Source organism: Sturnira hondurensis, unplaced genomic scaffold, assembly GCF_014824575.4.
Source record: "Sturnira hondurensis isolate 20B ecotype Veracruz unplaced genomic scaffold, ASM1482457v3 Scaffold0016284, whole genome shotgun sequence".
Lineage (NCBI taxonomy): Eukaryota > Metazoa > Chordata > Mammalia > Chiroptera > Phyllostomidae > Sturnira > Sturnira hondurensis.
In genome coordinates, this window is record NW_028088915.1 from 6083325 (window position 1) to 6111134 (window position 27810).

General features: G+C 44.1%; 1 protein-coding gene across 5 annotated transcripts in view; it reads right to left on the reverse strand.

Moving 5' to 3' along the window:
• Positions 1-24474: 24474 nt before the first annotated feature.
• Positions 24475-27810, reverse strand: part of PFKFB3 (6-phosphofructo-2-kinase/fructose-2,6-biphosphatase 3) — a 72059-nt gene continuing 68723 nt past the window's right edge. For all 5 annotated transcript variants that reach the window (XM_037065989.1, XM_037065991.1, XM_037065990.1 and 2 more), the window contains one exon: positions 24475-27145. Coding sequence is in view for 3 of the 5 variants with exons in the window: in XM_037065990.1 (XP_036921885.1) it covers positions 27098-27145 (48 nt within the window). In the remaining 2 variants the exon portion in view is untranslated. The remainder of the gene's footprint in view (positions 27146-27810) is intronic.

Here is a 27810-nt window from a genome sequence, read left to right on the forward strand (position 1 = left end):
TTCATGACTTGAAATACTTCTTTTCAGCTCCTTCTTGTCTGAACGGTTTCTTTTGAGAAATCAGCTGATAGTCTTATGGAAGTTCCTTTATAAGTAACTCTCTCCTTTTCCCTTGTTGCTTTTAAGATTCTATTCTTATCTTTAATCTTGGGTAACGTAATTATGATGTGCCTTGGTGTGTGCTTCCTTGGGTCCAAATTCTTTGGGACTCTCTGGCCTCCTGGACTTCCCAGAAGTATATTTCTTTCACCAGATTGGGGAAGCGTTCATTCATTATTTTTCCAAATAAGTTTTCAATGTCTTGCCTTTCCTCTTCACCTTCTGGCACCCCAATGATTCAGATGTTGGAGAGTTTAAAGTTGTCCCAGAGGTTCCTAAGGTTCTCCTCACGTTTTTGAATTCTTATTTCTTCATTCTGTTCTGGTTGGATGTTTATTTCTTCCTTCTGTTCCAAATCACTGATCTGAGTCCCGGTATCCTTCCCTTCACTGTTGGTTCCCTGTATATTTTTCTTTATTTCACTTTGTATAGCCTTTATTTCTACCTTTATTTTGTGACTGAACTCAGTCATTTCTGTGAACATCCTGATTACCAATATTTTGAACTCTGCATCTGACAGGTTGTCCATCTCCCTGTTGCTTAGTTCTTTTTCTGGAGTTTTGATCTGTCCTTTCATTTGGGCCATATTTCTTTGTCTTGGTGCACCTGTTACATTGTAAGGGGAGAAGCTTTAGGTATTCGGCCTGGTGGGGCAACCCTCTTTGCTGTGTTGGTGCACTCTCTGTGGGGGAAGGGTCAGAAAGGAAACAATGCCATTCACTGGTTCCACTCTAGCCCCACTTTCCATCACTTCCCTCACTTCCCACAGATGGTTTGTGCCCTTTCATGTGCTTATTCCCAGGTGGGTTTGTGTATGTTTCAGGATCCCACGGGCCTCTCCAACAAATTCTCCTGTGAGACTGGGGATTTTGATCATGTTCCCACTACCCAAATCTAGAACTTAATCATTAATAATAATAATAATAATAATAATAATAATAATAATAAGGACAGGGCCCTGGCCAGTATGGCTCAGTTAGTTGGGTGTTATCTTAAGAAGCAAAGGTCGCCGGTTCAATTCCTGGTCAAGACACATGCATGGGTTGTGGGTTGTGAGACAAATCCAAATTGAGAAGCATTCAATAAAATAACTAGCCTGTAGTCTTGGAAATTGTCAATATCATGAAACACAAAGAAAATCAAGAAACTGTGCCGAACTAAAGAAAACTAATACAAAATGACAGCTAAATACAATGTGTATTTCTGAACTAGAACCTACATGGGAAGGATGTTAGTAGGACAACTGATGAAATTGGAAGATGGGACACAATTAGATAAAAGTATTATATCAAGTCTAAGTATTCTGAATTTAATAACTATACTATGGTTATATAAGAGAATCTCCTTGTTCTTAGAAATTCATGTGGAAATATAAGGGATAATTTACTCTCAAATGACGTAAAAAAATAAAAAATAATACCCCTAAATAAAGTGAGGAAAAAAAGAGAAAGAATAATGATGCAAATGTTGCAAAATATTTTTCAGATATTGAATCTGGTTATAGGAAATAAGAGATTTTTCAGTACTATCCTTGCAGCTTTTTTATGAGTTTAAAATTACTTCACAATTAAAAGTTAAAAATCAAATACCAAAGAATAAATGTGATAAAAAATGTGATAAAAGACCTCTAACAAAAGAGTGTCAAATGTTAAGAGAAAATAAAGAAAACCTAAATAAGTGAAGAAATAAACCATATTCACGGATTCAACATTGTAAACATGCTGATTCTTCTCTATAGATTCAATGCAGTCTAAATAAAAATCCAAGCGAGATATTTATGGCAACTAAAACACATATTCTAGGATCAAGCAGAAATTCAATGGACCAGGACTAGCCAAGACAATCCTCAATAAAAACAAAGTGCAATCATTTGCTCTATCACTTCAAATTTTACTTTAAAGCTACATTTAAAGCACCAAAAGCTACATTAAGGTGATATTGGTACAAACTTAGAAAAATAAATCAATAAATTATAATAGAGAATCTAGAAACTGACTCTATATTTATGACAAAAGACCACTGGAGACCAAAAATGAAAAGTCAATCTTCCAATAAATTGTACTGAGTTAGTAAAATGTGCGTGGGGGGTGGGGCAGCGGATGATGCCAGGCCCCTTACTCTTACCATTCACAAAACTCAACTCCAGGTATACTGTAGATTAATGTAGAAGGCAAGCAATAAAACTTCTAAAAGGTAGCTGTACCAGTTGTTGAGCTCTTGTCTGTCAGCTCCCAATCCACCCTCCTGTTTTCTGCTTTGTGACTCAGAAGCTGGGACTCTATATTTTTCCTTTGCTAGTTGGCTTTGCACTAGATTTTGCAGCAGGGGCTGAGAGAGGGAGACAGAGGGGTTGGAGGAACAAGAAGAAACTTCCTCCTCCCTGCTTTCCATGTTGTTCTCTGAGCATCTCTCCAGCTACAGCCATGCCCTCACCCCCCACCCCACCCTCACCCCCCACCCCACCCCCACCCCTGCAACCCCACCTGAGGTGTGTGGTCCCAGCCTCCAGCGTCCATCCACACTCCTAGAAGCAGTCTCATCACCCTCTCTGTGAGCCATCAGCTGCAGCTGGAGCGCCTAGGCCCTAACACCACCAGCCTATTCCTGTTGTTCCCTAACCTCGAGGCCGTACCTCTTCTCTGAAGCTCTTACTGTCCAGCCTAAGATTACTTTTTTGATTTTCAGCCTCTGATACCTGCGTGACCATTCCTCCTTAATAAATTCTCTCTGTTGCAATACACAGTGTGATTTCTAGTCTCCTGACTGGATACAACAACGCACAAGAATATTCTTATAACCTCAGGGTTGGGAAAGGTGTTCTAAGCAGGCCACAAAAAGTGCTAACCATTAAGGAAAAGTGTGGTAAGATAGACTACATTGAACATATCAAAAGATAGCTCTTCAAGGATTAAATGTCAAGTTACAGAATAGGAGAAGATATTTGCTATTTATTTAACAAAAAACTGGGGGGGGGGGGGAGGCTTTTATCCAAACAAAAAGAACTGGGCAGAAAACCCAATGGATAACTGTATACCTTAAATATATAAAATTTTTATGTCAGTTATACCCCAATAAAGCTGAAGAAATGAGCAGACTTCAAAATGTATTCTATAACACATAATATCCAAATGTCCAAGAAATAAATATGTGAAAAGGCATTCAACTTCATTTGTCATAAATGAAATGCAAATTAAAATCAAGACAAACTCTCATTACGCACTGTCATAATAGGTGATATCTAAAAGATCAGTAATGCCAAGTAGTTTTTTAAAATATTTTATTTATTTATTTTTAGAGAGAGGGAAAAGGAAGGAGAAAGAAAAAGAGAGAAACATCAGTGGCTGTAGCTCAGTGGATTGAGCACAGGCCTGTGAACCAAAGGGTCCCTGGTTCGATTCCCAGTCAGGGCACATGCCTGGGTTGCAGGCCAGGTTCCCTGGTGTGCAGGGTGTGCAAGAGGCAACCACACACGATGTTTCTCTCCATCTCTTTCTCCCTCCCTTCCCCTCTGTCTAAAAATAAATAAATAAAACCTTGAAAAAAAATAAAATGTAGATAATACTACACATTTCTTATGATTATTGTAAGGATTAAATGAAATGAGGTATATAGAAGTTTTTGCAAATATATAATATAGTAAGCATTCAATACATAGTAGCTATTATCTGATATAATACTACTGAGAGATGAAAGTAGCTACAAAGCCTTGGCTAGGGGAAAACAAACACAACTAACAAAAAGCAGTCAGAGGGCCACAGTGGTTTCTAACAAATACTAAAGTCTGAAGGTGAGTTTAAGTATGTTTTCTCCAGATAAATGCCAGGAGATGAGGAAGCATACCTGCCACAATGCCTGGCTCATGAGAGTCTCTGGATAGTTATTAGAAATTGGATGGGTGGGTGGATGGATGGATAATTTGAAACGAAAGTTAACCTGATGCAACTGTTGCAGCTCCGAGAGCGTAGAGACATTCTCCATGTGGTTCTGTTTGCTGAGATCCTAATGCAACACCATATTCAATAAGGCTTTAGGCTTTGTGATGACAGGGAAGACTACCTTTGCAGAACTTTTCATCATCCGTCTTGACTATTTACAGACCAGGCAAAGGGATTATGTCAACCTGGATCTATTGTATCTACCAAAGGTGGTCATTTATTTTACCTACAAATTAAGTGTTCTGCCAGGTTCCCAAGAGGCTGAAAGCAGAGTATGGGAGTAGTTTCTCCACCCAGACAGTCTCCCACGGGGAGCGGGGGCTAAACTAATGCTCAACCAATAGACAGGGATTCAAGCATGAATAGGAGGCAGTTGGCTAACAACATGTTTTCCTAAGACATCCTAAAATGACAACCAGGCATCCGGAATGGAAACCACTGAAGCCACAATTTCCAGTCCAGTACTGAACATAATTGTAGACTTCAAAGTTTTGTTCATTGCAGGAAAACGTCACATTCTCACCAAGTAGCCATGATGCTCCTGTCACCGAGTGTGGCCTGTCTGGTTCCCAGAACTGCAGACCGAAGAGCCCATTGACTACAGAGGCACATTCTCTAGTCACGGGGCAGAGGTCATGTACATTGTGTTATTTTATTATTCCTGTTATAAAGTATAATATGCTTGCTCATAAACTCTGCGTGCCTCTCCCTATCCCTCCACTCCTCTTCCCCACCCCCATCCCTCCTGAGGTAACACAATTCACAGTTAGATCTATTTTCTTCCAGACTCTTTTCTTTAAGGGCATATGTTTCTTTTTCCTTAAAAAAAAAGGTATTAAACTACATGTGTATGGTATAACAAGCAATATAGTTGCTTTGTCCTGGTTCCTGGCACAGAGCTCCTAAAACCCTTGGAAATTCCTGAGTAGTTGGAATATCTTTTTGTACTGATAAGGAACCCCTTTTTTACTGCCCCCGACCTTATACTAATGAGGTCACACAGGTCAGGCCCCTAGATGGCCTTAGGAAGGGGCTGATCATCAGAGAGACCAAATGATTGAAGGATGGAACTTCTAACTCCACCCACAGGCCGGGGGGAAGACGGGTTGACTTGAAGCTCTATAGAAACTCTCGGACAATGATATTTGGTGAGCTTCTAGGCTGGTGAATATGTGGAGACGAAGGGAGGGCGGTGCACCCAGAGAGAGCATGGAAGCTCTGCACCCTTTCCCATATACCATGGCCTGTGCATCTCTTCCATTTGGCTGTTCCTGAACTGTATTCTTTACCAAAAACCTTTAAATGCAACTAAAGTACCTTCCTGAGCTCTGTGAGCCATTCCAGCAAGTTACCAAACCTGAAGAAAGAGTCTTGGGAACACTGGATTTGTAGCTAGTCCACCAGAGTACGAGGGGCAACCTGGGACTTGTGACTGGCATCTGACGTGGGGGCAACAGGGTGGAACTGAGCCTTTGACTTCTGAGGTCTCACACTAACTCCAGGTAGCTAGTGTCACAGTTGAGTTGAACCACTGGACACCCAGCTAGCACTGAAGAATTGATTGGTGTTGGGAGATACCCCAGAAAATATTATTCAGTAACTTGCTTTTTTTTTAGCCCAATATCTACCATAAACAGCCTCCAAAGACAGGACTTTGCAATGGACATCATTCTTTCTGACATCTGCGTAGCGAAGCGGACACTCTAACCAGAGAGAGCCCTTCCAATGCCATTACCATTCCAGTGTGTGTCGGCCCCTCGCTACTGTGTGCTTTCCTTTAGCTAGCTGCACCTGCACACCTCTCAGGGGCCTGACGTCGGGCTTCGGGAGCCATTAGCCTGGAAGCACTGAGAACAAGGAGGGCTTTCAGGATTGTGAAGGCCCAGCTCCTGGACCCCAGTTGGTACAATTTATACTCCAGACTTGCCCAAAGAGACCAGGCAGGTGCTGACATTTTATCTGAAAATCGCTCTCTGACTTGATTTCTTTCTCTTCTCCGCTCCTGCCTCCCCCTGGTTCGATTCCCAGTCAGGGCACATGCCTGGGTTGCAGGCCAGGTTCCCTGGTGTGCAGGGTGTGCAATGCAAGAGGCAACTGTTCTCCTGGGAACACGTCCACAATAAATCACATGCACACTGCTCCTCACTGCAGGTGTGTCCGGGGCAGATGACTTGTGACATATAATGTTCCATGGTGTCTAATGTGCCATAACCTACCTAACGAGTCTCCTATTAGTGGATTTTTATTCTAGTTTTGACTTTTCCTGTCCCAGACCACGCTGGACACAGACTTACACACAAGTTTTACAACAGTGTCATGAATGGCCCCACCCAGCTATTCTGATGAGTTGCCTTGGTGGTCAAGTTAGTTGTTCTGCCTCCTACCATTAGAGTTAAAAAATAAGAATATAAACATGACTGCAAGGATCCCACTACCTTTATTAGTGACCATGGAGGTAGATGGCTGGGCATGCTTGTTTATTTTTCCTGGAGTTAGGTTAGGATGGAAAAGTTCAACCCACACAACTTCCGAACCCCCTGCTGTCAGACTCCTAAGTAATCAATGGTTATCATCACACATCCTCCCCAGAGGCTGGGTCCGCCAGACGTATTTTCAGATCAATAACTCAGAGAGAGTCCTTTGAGAAATTACAGGGTCTTACATCTCAGTATCTTACCTCTTCCCAATGCCTTGGATGGCCCCAAATAAAAAACGTGAAATCTTCCTGTTGGAGAGATTTCATTCACTGTGAAGTTCTCCGGGAATTTCCAAAATGAAAGGGCTCCAGCTGCATTGAATATTTCCTTCAGAAATGAGCAGCTAGGACATACGGAAATCTATTTGGAATGCTTTTATTAGGAAACCTGTAAAAATAAGCTAAAGTATCTTACTCTGTGGGGGAACCACCAGAATACAGACCACACAATTCTCTTTGCACAGAACCTAACATAGCAATAATTTGGGGTTTTTTTCCCCTGCTCTTGGGTGAATTTGATTTACCATTGTTCGAAAGACCCCTCTCATCTCTGACTACACATTTCCACTCACTGAATAGTTCCGAATGAAACGTGAACGTGACAAATCCCCATCACATTAGCTGTGGCTGGGAGGAGCCCCACCTCACTCCTGAAGCTCTCCAGGGCAGCTAATGAAGTCAGCTCACTTACAACATACAGTCAGGGTGTGAACAGAAGAGGTGTGGTGGTCACAGCCTCTGAGTTGCCTGGCAGCCTGTCTGAGACACGGGACCTGGAAGGCGCTGCAGCCACAACCGCATTCCCTCAACCCTGCTACCAGGTGGGCAGACCAAGCCTTCTCCTCCCAGTATCATCAGCCTTATCTCTTTTTCTTATCACAGGTGACAAAGTTAAAACAGGTTGACTCACCTGCACCTCTCACAGTTTCCTACTGTCCCATCTCTTATTGTACTGGAAAAAAAACCAACAACAACCCTTCAACTCCTGTCCTCTGGTTGAGAAGTTGTGGATCAAACCCTCTGGGAAGAGAATGAAGTCTTCCCTAGGAAAGTGTTTCACTTCAGATGCTGAGAGCAGGAGACACAGTAAATTCCAAGAGCATTGGCCCTAAAATCTTAGTGATAAAAGGGAACCAGAGATTAGAGTACAGTGGGGCAGCAGAGAGAATACCACTTCCTCGGAGTTTAAGTGGCAAACCAGCTCTTTCGTGGCCAGACTGCCCATACTTCAGCCTGCTTAAAACTAAGTCCTGGCCTGGGGCTCTGTCCACAAACAGACACTGCTATTGTTACTAAGAACACAAAGAGCGCAGGAGAGAACAGAAGGTAAATGCCAAGATCTCACGGATCACCTGCCAACACTTTCTCCTTATTGTTATTATTGACATTATTATTGTATTGTTACAGAATGCCGTGGTCACATTTTCACACATGTGAAGCCGGGGAAGCCGCTTTTCCATCAGCGTTAGCATCGAGCCCACACCAGCCACCCCTCTGGGCCTGGGGCTTGGAGCACTGCCAGCCAAACTGATGTCACTCAGAACACCGGCCTTCGACTCACAAAATTTACATGGCCACTGGCTCCCCAAAAGCCCAACCACCAGGCACCTTTGTTTGTGTGACCTGGCAGAGTCCTGCATACTAAACAAAACAAATTTTTTTAAAAACGACTCTTTCTTTTAAGTTTACACAGTGAGATAAGGGAGACACCTGCTGAAATAATCTTATCTTACAATTTCACATTAAAACTGATTGCTTTTGTAAAAAGTTGGTTAACCTTTATTTCATTCCCATGGAGATGAGAAAGAAATAGAAACCATAATGCTATCAATGGGGCCAAGAGCACGAACAGAAAAACACACTGAGTTAATGAAAAATACCACTTTTACTTGGTCCGTACTGACACAGAACCACAAACATACAGACACAAACACCTATAGTTTATACAACTGACACTGATCTGAAAAAGTGCAAAATAGAACAAAACCCAATTTTTTGAGGACTGCATTTGTCTCAGGTTAATGCGGTTTCTTTTAGCCGAGCATCGTTAGGAGCTGCTGTCAAGGCAACCAGACAAGTGAAGAAGCAGTGCCAGTGGCTCTGGGCTAAGGATGCACGGACCAGCGCCGGTTCTGCGTTTGGGTATCGGTCACCTCTCTGGGCAACCGTGCACTGCCCGCCAGTCAGTGGGTTGGACTGGGTGACCCAGGGTCCCTTCCAGCAGTTCCATGTTCTACTCCTAAGTAAGAAGGAGTGCATTTACATTGATTTGCTTGGGTGGATAAACAAAAGGGAACAAAGAGGAAAAACTCACCCTCTGAAAGCACATGAATGAAAAGACACTATTCCAGTCCCAAGGGAAAGGTACTCTTTCTCTTGTCTTGGGGCAGCACCCACTGCCCTCCGCTTACCCCCACCCTCACCTCCAGTCTGGGCACCAGCTTTTCTTCCCCTCCCTGCACCAGCGACTAAGGTGGAAGAACGCTGGGACCAACAAGGATAAGGGAGCTGGTTCTGAGCTAACAATTGACATCCCCTGGCTGCTGGAACGCACCTCACCCACCTGGCTGTTGGATGATGACAGCCAGGTGGGTGAGAGCAAGTGCACTCTTGTTAGAGCAAGTGCAGCTGCATTAGGGAACTACATCCTGCCACTCACAGCCACCAACCTCAGCACAACTTGTCTGCAGCCTCACCAGGTAGCCAGTTCAGCTCACAGCCATTGTCCAACTACTTAAATTTTATGACACCACTTCATATTTCTAGAAGAGAGTAATTTTTCCACCTTTCATTCAGAAGCTAAACTTTGATAGAAGATGCATAGGAAGAAAACTAAAAGTCAAGATGTTTTTAGAGGAGAATTTAAGATTGTATTATTTTTAGTTATATATGTAATAGATGTAAATGCTTTCATTGTAAAAGATAGAAATGTAGAAGTTTACAAATGAAAACATAAAGGTCCTGCTTTATCATCCCCCATCCCCATCTACTTCCCCTCCAAAACTAACTTACCTCTATTAACAGTCCTTCTAGTATTTTTCTGTGCATTGGCCCATAATATATATATATATATATATATATATATATATATATACACACATTAAATAGGGACATACCATGCTATACCATATAGCCACATGCCGCATAACAATGTTCAGGTCAATGGCAGACCACGTGGACAAAGGTGGTCCCATGAGATTCTAACAGAGCTAAAAATATTCCTATCACCTAACGACATCATAACCTGGTGGCCAGTGTAAATTGAGCACAAGGCACTAGTGTTTTTTGTTCGTCTCCATCTACTGAGAGTCATGCTCTTTACTAGAAATGCCTGGGGTACTCAGCTAGTCCCCAGGGAGCTTCCCACTGACCCTCTCGCCCTTCTAAACCAAGGTCAAAACTCAACCCACCCTTGTGTTTCTTATTACAATTGTAAGATGCCCTTCAGCAATAACTACAAGGGAACTTTGAAGAAAAAAAAAACTTTATTACAATACCTACAGGTCCTGGGGCATATAAGGAAGGCCAAGAGGTACACACCCAAGTCTTGGGTGGGGAGAAGGTGCCCATAGACCTGGGGTTCTGCTTGTACTGGGGTGGAGCTTGGAGGCTCAGGAACTCGTAGGCTCACTCTTTACTGGTGAATTTAAAGCATAAGAACAGAAATGTAAAGCATCCAAGAAAAGCTGACCATGCAGTAGGCATTCAATTAATGTCCCTGAGGTGACTGATGAAACACACTCCCGTGATCGTTGTTCTTTAGGAACTCAACACCAGGTACAAAATGCAAATTTTAAAGTACAAATTTAATACTTCAAATAACTGAGAGAAAATGACATTTCTAAGCCAGATAAAGTTACACCTTATACTTTTACACTGACCCAGAAAAATGAAAGTGAACATATTTTCAGGGAAATCACATCAACAAAAATGAGATGGTCAGTTTTCCCATCTCAAAAAATTGCTCCCACAGGGTTTCTCCTCTTTCTGGAAACTCATTGACTTTTCTCTAATCATGTTGGACCAGCAAACAGCAATGACAATAGCTCTCTGGCCACCTGGCAATGATGACTACCCGGTTTAATTCTCCCTCTATTCATGGCAGTCTGTGTGATTTCGGACAAGTTGTTTAACTTCTCAAAGTACTTAACCTCTGAGATGGAGTTTTCTTATATATATATTGTTGAAAGACAAACATATCAAACATTTTTAGACTTCAGAACAAAAATTGATTGAAATTGGTCAGCAGCATCCAATTTAGCAGATTGAGAGAAGCTCCAAGGAGCTGTACAAAATAAAAGACTTTATAGGCAGAAGGAAGTGGGAATAATGAAGTTATACTAGGCAAAAAAGCAGTTGTTTTTGGCAAGGTGACTTTTCATTAGGGGATGACAGGGGTCTGTGAGGCAGATGACCCAATGACTTCTGGTTGAGTGATTTTTGATTGACAAGTATAAGGTTCTACTTCTGGGAGAAACCAAACTGTGATTAGTCTTGATTTGGTGACATGGGACTTAACATAAGTGACTCCATTCTGGAATTGTTGCTTAGTTTTTAACAACATGAATGGAAAAAATATGTAACCACCTCATAAAGTTGTGGGGAAGATTCAAGGCAGTGTCCTAGGAGTAAACATCTACCCCAGAGTAGGCACTCAAAAATTACTGTTGTTTATTTGGGAAGGGCCAATTCTTCCTATGTACCCTGGTAAGAAAATCAAGTTAAGTTTTGGCCTCTAGCCCTGATTTCCAGAACCTCTCTAACACCCTGGACCACTGAAGAGATACAGTATTCCCCATCAAAACTAGAAAGGGTTGCTCTGGCTGGTGCGCATCAGTGGGTTGAGCACTGGCCCACAAACCAGAAGGTCACCGGTTCAGTTCCCAGTCAGGACACTTGCCGGGGTTGCAGGCCAGGTCCCCAGTTGGGGGCATGTGAGAAGCAACCAATTGATGTTTCTCTCCCTCTCATTCTCCCTCCCTTCCCTTCCCTCTAAAAAAAAGTAGGTTTTTATAACAATCTTTGAAAAAAGAAGTAGAAAGTGTTCAGCTAAGAGGGGTCCAGAAGATAAAACATCACAGCAGTGGAATGGGAACAGGACATGGACCTGCCAGGGGAAAGATGGATTTTTCTCTTACTGAAGGGAGAGCTGAACTCTTGAACCAACGGGATGTTTTCCTTTGTTCTGCCTTCCCCTGGATTAGCCAAAAGCAATGAGCGGATGGATGTCACTGCCTACTTCCTCCCAATTGTTTTTACAGACCTACATTTTGAGAGGGCTAATTGTTGGAGTCCTCTTCTTTCTTCCCCACAAGAAGAGAGCTTTGTTCAGCAATTAAATCAGGCTATCTGAGATACAAAGCCTTTCCATTGCAAAACAAATTTTGCCCCCCCAAATAGAAGAAATATTGCTTCTTTTTTATTTAGCTGACAATGTTTCCTCCTTCAGAGACTGAACTGGAGTTTTCCATCTGACAGAGATACTGGCCCAACCATGATGCAAAGCAGAATATGAAGACAGCTATTTAGATATCGTGCAGTGAATGAAACCAAGCAAAGATCGCCTTTGGTGTATCTGCATCACGGCCCCAGCCCCCTCTCTGCCTTTGTTTGGTGCTTACTGCATTTCAGACTCATTAAAAAAAGGTAACCCCACCAGCCTCTGGGTGACATGTGCTAGTAGTTTCCATCTCAGGAGGTTTCTTTGGCATCCAGCTTTGCAACACTGATGTATTTTTTTCTCATGTTCTAGAGAGCTCCTGAGGACTTTTCATTGCCACTGTCGAAAGTGGTGCCTGTTCTGAGATTAAAGGACTGTGTTCTGTGATTTAATCTGTATGCAAACTACTTCAGTCCTATCTCTGGGAAATGCAGCCCAAGTTTCCCGGTGCAAGTCACTTGGCAAAGTCACCCTCTAAACAGGAGACTCTAGCAGGGTAGACAGCCAGGGCCACACAGCAACCCCAGAGAACCCTGGATCTCTGGGAAGATGCAGAAGGCTGAGCCATCCTGGGGAGTCTTTGAGAACGGGGGAGAGAGGAGTCAGCTTTCCAGAGGGGAAGGAAATGTGTTCTTAGCAGTTAGTAGTAGTGGTTGTATCTGGAAGCTCAGAGCTTTTTTCTTAATGGCACACAGAGCTTCCACACATCCTGTGGTACTGTTTTCTCACTCTCTTTGTAGGGAAGTAACTCTCACTGAAACAAACAAACTAGATTAGGAGTTAAGTCAGTTTAGTCCCAGCTACTATTATGCCTGAAATCCCCTCTGTGAGCCTCAGTTTCCTCATCTGTAAGTGGTAGAGTTGAACTAAAAGACCTGGAAGATTGCAACTTTAGCAATCTAGGCTTCTAAGACTAAAAAGCTCATGTTATTGTTAGTGTAGGTAGTAAAGGAATACTAGTAAAGGAAGGGAGCAAAGGGCATCAGACATTATGAAGCATAATCAATTAGGGAGCATAAGCCTACTTTTCTAGGAAGTTGCAGCATTCCTAGGTATCCCAGGAGATGGCATCATCACCCCACCAAAGGGATTAACACCCCTCAGTCCCCCTTTGTAGAGAAGAAGGACTGCTTTTCAATCTCCCCAGGGTACATCTGGTCCATTCACCCAGACTATAGAGGGGAAGCAATAAACAATAAAGTGGAAATTTCTCAGCTGGGTACATGCCCAGTAGAAGCTAAAATGGCACAGTGAGCGGTGGGGTGGGGGTGGGGGGGTGCTTCTACTTTGAGACATGCACAGTAGAAGCCAAGATGGCAGTCATAGAGGCCTGTCAGTCTAGCCTGAAAAAAAAGATCAGATTGGCTAAAGGACACAGAATCTTGGAAGATCTAGAAAATGGATTAGTTTGGGGGTCACTCTAACACCAGCACCCAAAAGCTTGGAAAGTTGATCGGTTGGTTTGAAGAAGTGCCTGGTCCTTCCCAAGCCAGAGATAATATAATGAGCCTAACAAAGAGCTCCCGACCCCCACTTCGCACCCCCCCCCCCCGCCCCGTCTCTTGGTAACACACACTCATCCGGCTTGCTTGTGTGTTCTCTGTCCAAGCAGCCATGCGGGTCCACAGCTGCACTCCAAGCATGGGCCTGGGCACAGCCCACTGGACCACAGCTGGGAATACAAACTAAGGTAGCCAGATGGTGACAAAGACTGGACTGGACCGAACCAATGGCACAGAACTTTTTGACCTTGGCCTTTCTACTGGGCTTGATAAGGACTAGACTGAACTTTTTCCATGGTGGAACAGACAGAGATGAGACACTGGAGCTGAACCTGGGAAAGTCCTTTGGGCTTGATCAGCTTTTTCAATATATCTCACCACATCCTCCCATAGGCACATCCCCAGAATGCTTTCCTTGAAACCCCATGAAATAGCCCCATTTCCACCAGCAGCATTATGCATGCATTTATGCTTCTCTTTGATAGAAATTAATGTTTTTCTCATTACCTGTAAAATTTCTCCTAGCATTTAGAAAAATCTTGGAGCATAATAGGAATGCCATAAATTCTGAATGAATGAATGAATGAATGAACAACCAAATAGAAGAACCTGATTTAACCCAGCTCATCTCACTTCCGCACAGCACCATCTTGGCGTGGTGAGAGCCCCCCAATTTGCTTCTGTCCTTAACTGCCCTTTTTAGCTTCTCAATCCATCCTAACCTTTTGTAAGCTGTGGATTTAAAAGGCGAAGAATTCTTTATCCAGATATAATCTACTTGTCACAGAACAGATTTATGTTTGTGGAAGAAAGCCCAGATGCTTGACTGGGCTAAGGTGTGCTTTAGGATCCAACTGACCCAGAGTGCCTGCTGAGTACAACTTTTCCTGGGCACTGTCCCCACACTCTCAGGCCAGGACTGGAATATAGTTAGTGTCTTTCTAAAACAGATTGAGCAACCCGATCTCTCCAGACATTCCCTTCCACTTTGACCAAACTCATCTTCCTGTGGCCAGTGGTGGTTCAGCTACTTTGCAGGACTGAAAGCTTGATCTTCACTAAATGGGCTTCGCTTCATCTCCCTATGTATGGTGCCTTCTTATGTTCTAAGTGATTTGGTGTCATGCTCTTTATTTGCCATTTGAGGCCCAGAAAAGCCCAAACGGCTGAGTCAAGGCCACACGGGGCCCCTTCTATGGGCCGAGGAAACAAAGAGCTAACACATTTAATTCAAATGCCCTGAAGTTATAAAATGATGAATAACAATTTGTCTCACTCATTCTTCTTCCCACTACAGCTGAGGAGATGCAAAGGGAATTATAAAAAGAACAGGCCCCAGGAGGAAACCATCCCAGCTCCCAGGAGAAGCAGCTGAGGCAAACAGCCAGTCCCCTTTGCCTTCTTCGGATGGCTCGGATGTGCAAAGGAGATCAGCATGACAGCACCCAAAGGCCAGCCTGCCCAGAGTGGCCAGTCCTTGCTCCATTTCAGAGGGAAGCAGGGTTTCTCTGAAGTGGCCACAGTGTGTTTACTTCCCCTTCCTGTTCTTCTATCTATGCTCGTCATCCCTCCCTCACTTCATCCACTGGTGCAGTTTAGGATTTAAAAACGAAATAAGAAAAGTCTTAGATTGAGTTTTCTGAAATTGTGGAGCTGGACAAAAGGTGCTAAATTCATTGTCCTGGGACCAGCGGCAGGTCATTTCCAGTGACTAAAACGTGGTATTTAAAGGGATCTCTCTGTTTTTCTTTAATGAGATTCTCTGAAGCTCTTGCTTTCTTCTCCACATTGCTACCTTGGCTGTCTTGGAACTTGAAGAACCTGAGCATCCATACTGAATCTGTTACATTGCTGGCTATGAAAAGATGTTCCAAGTCTTAAAACATTTTCTATCTCTAATATTTAGAATTATGGCCCTGGCTGGTGTGGCTCAGTGAACTGAGCACCAGCCTGTGAACCAAAAGGTTCTCGGTTCGATTCCCAGTCAGGGCACATGCCTGCGTTGCAGGCCAGGTCCCCAGTAGGGGGTGCATGAGAGGCAACCACACATTGATGTTTCTCTCTCTGTCTCTTTCTCCCTCTCTAAAAATAAATAAATAAAAATAAATAAAATCTTTAAAAAACAACAGAAAGAAAGAAAATATTTAGAATAATAAATTGCATATAACAGGTATTCAGAAGAATCTTTTTGGTGAGGACAGCCCTCTTCCAAGTCACACTGTATAAGTCCCACTGCAATAACTAAAACGAAGCCCTCTAGGCTGGACAGTAACTGAACCTACTGTTTTAAAAAAACATGTTTTCAGGGCATTGCCATGAGAGTACTTCATCTTGCAGGCTCCACCCAAGCACCTGAGAGAAATCTTCCATAATTATTTTTTCACTCTTTTTATTTTTGTCAGAAGCACTGAATAGAGTTCTGTCTTTTCTTATCCTTGTTACACTACTGATTTAAAGTGAGCAAAGAAAAATGCAAGCCAACTATTTAGACAGCTTTTGAGTTTAGTTTCATAATAAAAACTGTCTAATAATTAACCCTGCTCTTCTCAGTCTATCGACTTAAATATTAATGCCACACAGAGGTACCCAGAATATTTGACCTAATATCTGGGCACCCTGAGGACCAATCAAGGTAACACATAACATTCACCCTCACAAGGATGAAGGGAGGACAATCCAAAAGATTGACACCAAAATCGAATCTTAAAAGGCTAGGGGGGACTTCCAGCCATGATGGAGGCATAGGTAGACACACTGTGCCTCCTCACACAACCAAAATAAGAACAACAAGTTTAAAAACAAAAAACAACCAGAACTCACAGAAAATCAAACTGTGTAGAAATCCGACAACCAAGTAGTTAAAGAAGAAATGTTCATCCAGACCGGTAAGAGGAGTGGAGACGGATAGCCAGAAGGAGACGACCAGGCCAGGTGATAGCTTGCAGACTGGGTGGACCCAGATTTGCATGCAGATAAACCAGGAGGAACAACTGGGGAGCGAGACAGACCTCACAACCCAGGGCCCCAGTGTGGGGAAATAAAGCCTCAAACCTCTAACTGAAAACACCTGTGGGGGTTGAGGTGGCAGCAGAAGAAACTCCCAGCCTCACAGGAGAGTTTGTTGAAGAGACCCACAGAGTCCCGAAATGTATACAAACTCACCCACCTGGGAATCAGCACTGGAAGGGCCCAATTTGCTTGTGGGAAGAAGGGGAAGTGACTAAAAACCCACAGAGAGTAGAGCAAGCAGCACTGTTCCCTCTCGGACCCCTCCCCCCACACATAGCTTTACAACCCAGTGAGCTGGGTTACCCGCAGTGGTGAACAGCTAAGGCTCCGCCACTTACTACATAACAGGTGCACCGAGACAAAAAAAATTGACCCAAATGAAAGAAACAGTTCAAAGCTCCAGAAAAAAAACATAACTAAGCAATGAAGAGATAGCCAACCTATTAGATACACAGTTCAAAACACTGGTGATCAGGATGCTCCAGGAACTCGCTGGGTACTGCAACAGCATAAATAAGACTCGGGCAGCAATGAAGGTCGCATTATGTGAAATAAAGAAAAATCTACAGGGGACCAACAGTGATGGGAAGGAAACTAGGACTCAGATCAACAGTTTGGAACAGAATGAAGAAAAAAGAATTCTAAAAAATGAGGAGAGGTTTAGGAGCCTCCGGGACATCTTTAAACATTCCAACATCTGAATCATAGGGGTACCAGAAGGGGAAGAGGAAGAATAAGAAATTGAAAACTTATTTGAAAACATAATGAAGGAGAACTTCCACAATCTGGCAAAGAAAACAGACTTCCAAGAAGTCCAAGAAGCTCAGAAAGTCCCAGAGAAGTTGGACCCAAGGAAGAACACACCAAGGCACATCATGATTACATTACCCAAGATTAAAGATAAGGAGAGAATCTTTAAATCAGCAAGAGAAAAGGAGACAGTTACCTACAAAGGACTGCCCATAAGACTGTCAGCTGATTTCTCAAAAGAAACCGTACAGGAAAGAAGCGGCTGAAAAGAAGTATTCCAAGTCATAAAAGGCAAGGACCTACATCCAAGGTTACTCTATCCAGCAAAGCTATCATTTAGAATGGGAGAGCAGATAAAGTGCTTCCCAGATAAGGTAAAGCTAAAGGAGTTCATCATCACCAAGCCCTTATTTAATGAAATGTTAAAGGAACTTATCTAAGAAAAAGAAGATAAAAAATATGAACAGTAAAATGAAAACAACCACAGCTATTAACAACAGAACCTAAAAAAAAACACACACACAAGCAAACAATTAGAACAAGAACAGAACCACAGAAATGGAGATCACATGGAGGGTTATCAGTGGGGGAGTGGTACAGGAACAGAGGGGGGAAAGGTACAGAGAATAAGTAGCATGAATGGTAGGTAGAAAATAGACCGGGGGAGGTTAAGAATAGTACAGGAAATGTAGAAACCAAAGAACCCATATGTACGCCCATGGACATGAACTAAAGGGAGGGAAATACGAGTGGGAGAGGGTGTGCAGGGCAGAGGGGAATAAAGGGGAGGAAATGGGACAACTGTAATATCATAATCAATAAAATATATTTTTAAAAAACAGGTTAGTGGGACCTGGTAGAATTTAAAGGGAAAGATTTGCGATCCAGTCAGAGAGGAGAGAATGTAGGGAGTCTCAAGAATAGAGAATAGGGCTCACTCAGAAAACCACAGAGGTCTGGATGGTAGGAGTCGGGGTGGAAAAGCCTGACAGTCATGAGCGAGGGGTTGGAAGGAAGCAGAAGGGTCCCTGGTTTGGAGGCTTTGCTTGCTGTGCTAACGGCCCGTCTTTGTGTGTGTGTGTGTAATGAATGACCTTTGGAAGGACTTACCATAGGGCTTATCAGATTTCCACTTTAAAAAAAAGGCTTTAAGTGTGTGTTCCCTGGTGCCTTTCTTCCCTTTTTGGCACACATCCCCTAAACTCTAAGATCCCCCCAAGACTTGCAATCAGGGGAGCAATGGGCAATTGCAGCTTGTCCTGGCCTGACCCGTTAAACCTGTCTCCAAGGCCCCCTTTTCTCTGACTCTCCAGTGAGTCAAAGCAGCCCCATCTAGGCTCTCTACTGTTGCTTCTTCTATCCTAAACCCTTCCTTGTTTCAGTGTGCCCAGCTTTAATAAAGGCAGTCTCAAAATAAAAAAATAAATAAAAGACTTTAAATTGTAAAAACAATACCTGTACATAATGTCTCAAAAACAGTTGAGTCTGTCACTTTAACAAAAACAACCAATAGTATTTGTGGGCAATTTCAAGTTTTCACGTAAAAATTAGAACTGTAGACTCTCACCCGGCAGCTCAGTTGGTTAGAGCATCATCCTGACATACCGAGGTCGTGGGTTCAGTCCCCGGTGACGGCACACACAGAGTCCATCAATGAATGCATAAATAAAGTGGAATGCACAAATAAGTGAATGTTTTTCTCTCTCAAAAATTAATCAAAATGTTTAAAAACCAATTTAAAAAATTAACTTATAGCTGCCACTATAAGATTGATAGCTTTTCAAAACTTTAAGAATCTTCTGATGACATCAGAGGGATATTAATCAATATTTTAAAGTATTGTATTAAGAAATATGTCAATATTTGGAAGATCTTCATAACTGAGTGAACTAATATTTTCCGAATTACCTATGTTAGATGTTCCAAAATGATGCCCACGTAAAAAAGTCAATTCAAAAAGCAAGATTGACCAAATGCACTTTCACGTAAAAAAGTACAAAAATTTTATGGATGCAGTTTCATATTTGACATCACAACTAATCATTAAGAAACTATATTTTAGGCAGTTTGGGTAAAGAATCAAAGAAAAATATTCACAATCATTTGAAAAAGATATTAACATACCCCTTTCTTCTCAACTACAGGTCTGTGTGATACTGAATTTTCTTCATATACTTTATTTTTTTTTAATTTTTTAATTTTTTTTAAATTTAAAATTTATTTAATTATTTTTCAAGTACAGTTTTCTATTACTCCCATCCCAGCCCATCCCCCCATGCTCCCCTCTCCCTCCCATTTCCACCCTTCCTAATTGTCCATGTATCCTTTATATTTGTTCCTCTAAATCCCTCCCCTATTTCCCCTGAAATTCCCTTCCCTCTGGACTCTGGTCGCTGTCCCCCTGTTCTCTATTTCAGTGTCTTTGGTTATATTTTGCTTGCTTTAGCCAAAGCAGTAAGTACATCACAACAGCTGAAGAAAGAATCGGGTAAGAGAACCTGCCACTCGAGAGACTTACAAAAAATACAAATGCTAATTCTTCTCACCAAACATTTTCAATTTTGGAAAGTATAGTTATTTGCCCTGGCTGGTGTGGCTCAGTGGTTGAGTGCCTGCCTGAAAACCAAAGGGTCACCAGTTCGATTCCCTGTCTAGAGCACGTCTAGTTGCAGGCCAGGTCCTCAGTAGGGGGCACATGAGAGGCAACCACACATTGATGTTGATGTTTGTTTCCCTCTCTTTCTCCCTCCCTTTTCCTCTCTAAAAAATAAGTAAATAAAATCTTTTTAAAAAAGAAGTTATTTTGCATAAATTGTTTATAACATGTCATGAGCTTATTTTAAAATAAAGTGTTAAACAATGTGGGGTTTTTGCAGTTTCCATTTCAAATCCACTAAATATGGACAGATAGATAGCGCACACATAGGCAAAGGCTCTTTAGAGTCCTTAATAATTTTTGAGAGCACAAAAGTCTTATTTACAAATACGAAGTCATCATGTTGTACATCTGAAACTAATACAATGTGATGTGTCAATCATACCTCAATTTTAAAAAAAAGAATCCAAATTTTTAGGTTCTTATTTGACTTAGGGGAAAGAAGTATGAGTTCTGAAATCAAAAAGTCAGGGATGGCCGCACTAACTTATACTGTTTCAATTGCTCTGAATTGAAAACATTACAGCCTTTCACAAAAAGAGGGGAGGAAAGAAATCCCTGGGGTTGGAGAGCCTGGGTTAATCATTAAAGCGGCTGCTCTTTGTCGGGTGCCCTGGGGTGTTTCCACCCCGGGGCCAGTGCACTGTAGTAAGTGCCTTGGGGTGGGTGACGGGGTTGCCTTCTGTTTACCAAGCAAAGAAACTATTTATTGTGCCTATAAGCAAACTTCCCAGGCTGTTTCAGAAAGGGTGAGTGTAGAAGCTGAGTATCTGGAGAACTGTTCCTCTAAAACTATCTACTCGGGTGCACCCTTGGGCAAGTCTTTAATGTACTTCAGGAAAAGGTCTCCCAGAAGTTGCTGGTCTCCCAGCCCTATGTGGAAACAGTGGGAAGCAGAAAACAGGGATCCTTAGAGACTGGACATGTGGTAGAGAAAACCTGTTGTTCATTGGGACTCAGAAAGCTATCTCCATAGCCCCAGGGACACAAAACCCTACTTGCTAATGAGCAATGTGACTCAGTCCCATTCCTGTGGCTGATGCTCTATCCAGCAAGGTCTTGCCCAGCTGCGTGGCTCTCAGGTGGTGTGACTGCTGGTCTGACAGACCTGGGGCTTTTCCCCAGTTATGGCTGAGCAAAATCAAGCAGGATCCTTAAGTTCTCCTAGTCGCTGCATCTGCAAAGTAAGGATAACAATACCTGCTTCGAATTTAAAGCACCAAGCACATTTTTTTAAAGATTTTATTTATTTATTTTTACAGAGAGGGGAAGGGAAGGAGAAAGGTAGAGAAACACCAATCTGTGGTTGCCTCTCATGCACCCCCTACCAGGCACCTGGCCCACAACCCAGGCATGTGCCCGGACTGGGAATTGAACTGATGACCCTTTGGTTTGCAGACCGGCACTCAAATCTATTGAGCCACATAAGCCAGGGCCATTATTAGATTAATGACAACCATTTCAGTGCTTACTCATGACAAGGGATCTTCATTTATAAGATTTAGTCCCCACAAAAGCCCGAAAAGTAATTATGGTATTTCTTTACTTTTAAGGAGAATTTTTGTCTACATTTGTCTAACACATCTAACACATCCAAAATTGAATTTTGTCTTGCATTCAATGTGCATATGGTTTGCCCTGTTTTGTACAAAAGTGAATCAACTGATGGTGCATTTTATAATAAAAAGTACAGTATGGAGGCCCTGACCAAGTAGCTCAGCTGGTTAGAGTGTCATCCCAGTATGCCAAGGTCGTGGGTTCCATCCCCAGTCAGGGCACATACAAGAATCAACCAATGAATGCATAACTAAGTAGAACAACAAATCAATCTCTCTCTCTAAAAAACAAACAAATAAATACAGTATGAATATCCCCATTTTATGAATGGAGAACAAGTTAAAAAATATTAAGTTCCTTGTCTAAGTCCATGCATTTGGCACGTGGTGGGACAGAGAGGTGAACTGTGGACTGTCCATCTCCAAAGCCCGGGGTTGCCCCAGGAATCCTTCACAATGGGCTGGTGTGACCCCTCTCCCCAGGCCCTGGATTCTATCACACAGCCAGGAATTATGGAAAAGCAGCTAGTCCCACCCAGGCCTTGAGTGCCTGCTCTTTCTGCTCCTTGGTTCACTAAATGCAGTTGTCAGAGCATCCCAGTGAGACATCTTTTGCTCAATTAGCCCAGCATATCTGAGGCAGGGTTCCTCTGGTGCCTGCTGCGTAAGTTTAGGCCTCGAGGAACTGAACATGGACAGCTTGCATAGAGCATTTATGGGCAACGCAATGTTACAAAATATTTCATACGTGACAGGCACTTCTCCACTACGCTCACCCTCATCCCCACCATCAGGTTCCTTTCTGACAGTCCTCCAAACCCACCCCGCTGCTAATCTTCGTTTTATCCTATCCTATATGCGGAATCACGTGGCTAATGATCCCTGTGTGTGCAAAGGGGGTGAGGCTTCTGCCAGTGACACCCACACTATTCAACACACCCAGACCTCTCTCAGAGAGTGAGCAAAGGGTTCTCTTTAGTCCCAAGTGGCCAAACTACCATGTTTTGAGGGGCTTCTTTTAGGATCATCTTAAAAGTATGTCAGAACCTGTAGGGTAAACCCAGTGTCTACAGATTCCCTGGGCCCGTCAGCAAACGGTGAAGGCTGCCTGCTCACACTCCCAGGGAAACAAAGCCCAAGCCCAAGCCAAAGCCACCCACAGTGCATGAAAGAATGTGAACCCAAAACGAAGTTCACAAAACAACCTTTAGAACTTAACTCCACCAAACCTGTTTTCCCTTTATTCTTTAAAGCATCAAAAAAGTTTGTGGGAAGGATGAAATAAAAGCCTTTGATCTGGTATCTAGAAAAATTTGGTTTTATTGCTTTAGATGTGTTCCAATGCATATCCCAATTTAGGATAATTGGGGGGGGGTGCATGTCAAATTTGTTGCAAATATTTCTTAGCATGTTTTCCCCCCTTTTGCTTATGATTTTTTATAACATTGAACTTAAAATATTTACATTGTGGAATCTCAGTATTTCCTCTGTAGTTTCTTTTATTGCTTTTAAGCTTGGTCTCTGTCCATCAAAAAATTAGATATTCACCAGTATTTTCTCCTTTTTAATTAACAGTTTAATTAAAACACACACATGTCAAGACAGATGATACAATGCTATGATCGCATTAGCTTTTTCTTCCCAAATAGTTAACCAATTCCTGTAGTGGTGAGAGGGGACTCAAGAGTTGGAAAATTTTAGTGTAAGTAATAGCTAATAAGCTTAGTAATTAATGCATGTAAAGCTTTTGTTCCAGGAACTGAAGGTACACCCCACCCTGACTCCAGGAGACCATAAGCAGTTCCACCTTTGGGCCTCAGGAGGACTGCAAGCAATTCAAGATGATAGCGGAGTCATTGTCCTCCAGGGTGAGATGACCACTGCCCAGGACACAGCTGAAGATCACCGCCCAGGACCAGAAGGCTGAAGTCGTTTTTTTAATCCAATTAAATTTTCACTGAACTTCAAAACCCCTCACCACACCTTGTTTATTCCCTGCTATAAAAGCCTTGGCCTAGAAAGAAAAGGGAAGATTTGTCCGTTAGGGTAAGAACTCGCCGTCCTTTCAGACCACGGGCCATCTGAATAAAGCGCCCGTAAAGATTCGATCCCTGTCTCTGCTTATTGGGTTTGGTAGTGACAGGAAGCCCTAACTCTGGTGTCTTTTCCAGTTTGGGTGGTACTGTTTTGTAAATAATCCCAAGTTCAAACACTGTTGCCTTTGCTGGTGTTGTCCAGTTGGTTGAGCACTGGCCCCAAACCCAAAGTTTCTGGTTCCATTCCCAGTTAACCCACATGCCTGAGTTTCGGGCCCGGTGCCCAGTTGAGGGCACCTGAGAGGCAATTAGACTGATGTTTCTCTTGCACATTGTTTCTCCTCTTTCTCCCTTCTTTCCTGTCTGAAAAAATTTAGATATCTTAACTGTGCTGGTGAGAAAAGGAGAAAGTGAGCCCAGGGCAAAGATAAGAGAATCAATGGGCTGGAGGGTCCTACCATCCCCTGGGCCTGCAGGCAGGGAGCACCTGGGTGGAGTGCAGGCCTGGCCCAGCCCCACTGCCCGTGTAAGAACTGCTGCTGGGGGAAGGGGCATGGGACAGGGGAGTAAACATTGATGGGCACGCTGCACGCTGTAATGGGGGACACACGCGAGCACACACTTGCCAAAACCCATGGAACTGTGCGACAGAGTCGCCCCTAGTGAAAACCATGGATTCCAATGAACATTCATGGATCAGTATTGGCTCTTCAGCTGTTAACAAACATACCACACGAGTGACATTTGTTCATAATAGGGGAGACTTAGTACATGGACAAAAGGAGGGCATATGGGACCTCCATACTAGCTACTTCCTGTCAACCTAAAGCTGCTATAAAAAAGTGGACACATTTTATTGTTTGCCCCAGCGCTGGCACTAGGTGATCGAGACCTGTGCGTCCCGTCTAACGGAAGCAGGAGGAGGGGGAGGTAACAGCCAAGGAAAGACACTGGGCGCGCTGGCCGGAAGCGTGAAACATTCTCCCGGCCAGAAAGGACCAGAGGTGCACTTCGGTGTATTTCAATCAGGTATTTTATTGTTCTGGCAACTGCAAAATATACAAATTTCTGAAAGGCAGCCCCCGTCTGAAAGCTGGTACAGCTTCATCCCAGGTAATTAATCCAGATATACAGAATGCAGAGAAGTTGTAGGTCACACACAGAAGGCCCCACACCAACCAAGGAACAATAAACCCAGTCTAAAAAGCTTTCTGTTTTCAGGCTCCCTTATACACATTAAATAAATAAATAGCACATATGCTATCAAAATAATAAAAAAATAAATTTCAAGTATCACAAACGAAATCATCATTGGTGTGGTTCAAAACAGTTTTTCTCCTCCCCCTAAACAGAGAGTTTCATCCACGGTCTCAGGACAGAAAAAGGAGCGAGAGAGGTACACACACCCCAAAACGAATATGCAAAGTTAAAAACATTGGTCCCAGATATTTCTCAGGGGCGGAGGGTCGGAGGCAGAACATTGGTTCACGACTGCAGCTCCATCCAGCGCCTCCTGGAGTCAGACCACCGGCTTTCACCTCAGCAGCACCTGCTCCCCGAGGTCCCCCTCCCTGTCCATTTGCATCTACCTCCCCACCTCAGCCCTTGCGAATCCTGTCCTGTGGGAGGCAAGGCTCCAAGTCTGTACTGACTTCAGACGGCAGGGGCGAGAGAAGCACCTTCACACGGCCCCACTCAGATCGTCCAGTAAGAGTCAAGAATCAGAGTTAGCGCAGACACCCAGGGAGAAGTCCAGAAGGTGGGACATAATCAAGTCATTTTCAAGAGCAGAACTGCGGGCCCCTGGGTCTAAATATATGACCAACCCACACACATACACTCGAGTCCACTGGACTCAAGACAGCGGGAAACAGGGAAAATAACCCAAGTCTTCGGTGGCACAGAATGTACATACAGACCTCCTCTCACGCAGACTGACAAGTAAGGGGGATAGGGACTGAGTGATTTGGTGTGAAAACCTCAAACTTGATTGTAGGGTGTCCGAAGTATGTTCCATTTCCCACATAATCCCAACCAGAGAAATGTACATTCTCAAGGAGCTCCACTCAAACAACAAAGAAACAAAAATAGCTGTTCTCTCCACTTCCAGCTCCGCCGTCCAAGCCTGCCCATCCCCCACTCCCAGCTGTTTCATGGGCTGAGAGGGGCAAGGATGTGAGGCTCAAAAGCAGAGGGCGGACAGGAAAGAGACCTTTGGCACCAGCTTTTGGAAAGATTCTCAAAGCGTTATTTGGACAAATGCTGAATCTCCAAATTGTTTCTTCTGGGCCTCAGGACACCCCCTTCCTCCCCCAGGACCTGGAAGCAACACGGAGAAAACAGCAGGTAGAAACTATAGGTGCTGAGCATCATCACATGTCCCCAAACCCCTGCTTTGAATGGAGAGGACATTCCCCCAGGAACCTAACACCATGCCAGGCACACAGCAGGTGCTCCATGAAAGTGTACGACAGCTCACTCCAGGGACACCACGACTGTCTCTTGGAGGAAGTGGCCTAGAGTGAGGGCCGCTGTCTTGATCTGGCAACTAAGGGAGGTGAAGGACATCCGGAAGGAAGGAGGCTGGATCTTCGTTCTCCTGCACGCTGTCTCCAAGGGTTGTCCTCCAACTGATCTGAGTGCGGGCTCCAGCCAGCACCCCCAGAATCCCTTTGAGTTTCTCATCTTGTGGGCAAGGCGCAACTCCCCATTCTTTCACACTCCCGCTCGCGCAGGGCACAAAACCCAAACATCTAAGTTTCTGAAGAGAAGGTGTGACTTTCGGGTCACATGTTCTGCCAGAAAAAAAGGTGCAAAAGCAAGCAGCCCCAGGAGAGCCACCTCTCAGGGGCCTTAGATCCGAGCCTGAGTGGAGGGACCATATAGCTCCGCCAGAGGGTGAGGCCCTGGTGCTATTTCCTCTTGCTGACAGTCAGATGGTCCTTCAGCATCTTCAGAGGCCAAGCACAGACCTGGGAAGGTGTGTGGACATGCAGAGGGCCACTGCTTAGCTGACCAGCAAGTCCAGCTCAGGGGCTTCTGTCTGCACCTCCAGAGGGGCTCTCTTGGCCAGCCCAATTCCAGCACATGTCTCTTCTTCCCAAGTCAATGATGCACGAACAAGCCTTGTGAAAGTTTTCAACATCCCTGAACCTTCAGCAGCTGGGATCTAGGCCCCTTGAACTTTAGGGCTCTGGGACCAGTGTCACCGCCCCAGCTGAGAACATTCCAGGCCACAGTCACAAAAGTGAAACAAAATAAAACAGCACAGAGGTGTCCGGCGTCCCCTCCTCACGGCCTCCTCTCACCTCCTCCATGGCTCACCGTCCTCACCCAGCCTCGTGGACAGTCAGTGAGACACTCAGCCCTGGACAGTGGACAGAAGGCTGGGGTGGGGGTGGCTGCAGCTGCGGCTGCAGCAGAAGCACGGACTCTGCGCACACGCGGGAACAGCATGCTGGGGTCTCGGCCACCCCAGTGCTGTGGGGGGCATGGGTCCACTCTGACCGGCAGACCCCTCTTCTATGCCACCCCGCCCCGTTCCGGGAGAAGTCCTTGGAACCGCTGGCCTCAGGCAGATGGAAGAGCCCCTACCTAAGTTGCAGGAAAGGAAATGGAATAGAACCGGCGGGTCTGCCTCAGTGTGTCCCAGAGGAGTCGGCGCTGCTCTGCGAGCCGTTCATGTTCTGTTTTCAGGAGAAACAAGAGTGGAGAAGGGGCATTATTATTACTGTTGCCTAGGTTTCTAAAGCAAAAGACTAAAGCCATGCAACTGAGATTTCACCTTCCCTCCCCCCAAACAAAAAACACAACCCGGAAAGAGCATATTAACCAAACTGTTGGCAGTTGCCCAGGGAGGCCCAGGAGCACGTGGAGGTTAAGGCCAGAGCTGCATGGGAGAAGGGCCTTGTGACAGACACCGGGCATCTGCCTGCAGGAGGCAGGAAGGATGGGGGGCAGACAGCAGGCAGCTCTGTAGGTCAGAGCTGTTCTGGGGAGCACTGGGGTCAGCACCTAAGAGACCCTCGGCTCACAACCCTTGAGAGTCCAGGGAAGTCTTGCTGGCTACGCCATGCAGAAGATGTGCTAGGGGCCCCCAAAGAAGCATAAGAACTCTCCTGTCACTAAAGCTCTCTTCCCGTTCTAGTCAGAGCCTCACCCACTTAAAAAAATGTTTTTTCAGCTGGCTGGGGACAGAGGATGGCTGCCACCGCACAGCTGCAGTCCCTTTACCTAACCTCCTCAATTAACCTGCAAAAAAGGGAGACACTTTTCAAAAAGTATTCTCTCCCATCCTAAGAGTCTACAGTAAGACCGTCTTAAACGGGTCCAGGGAGCGAACGGGACCCAG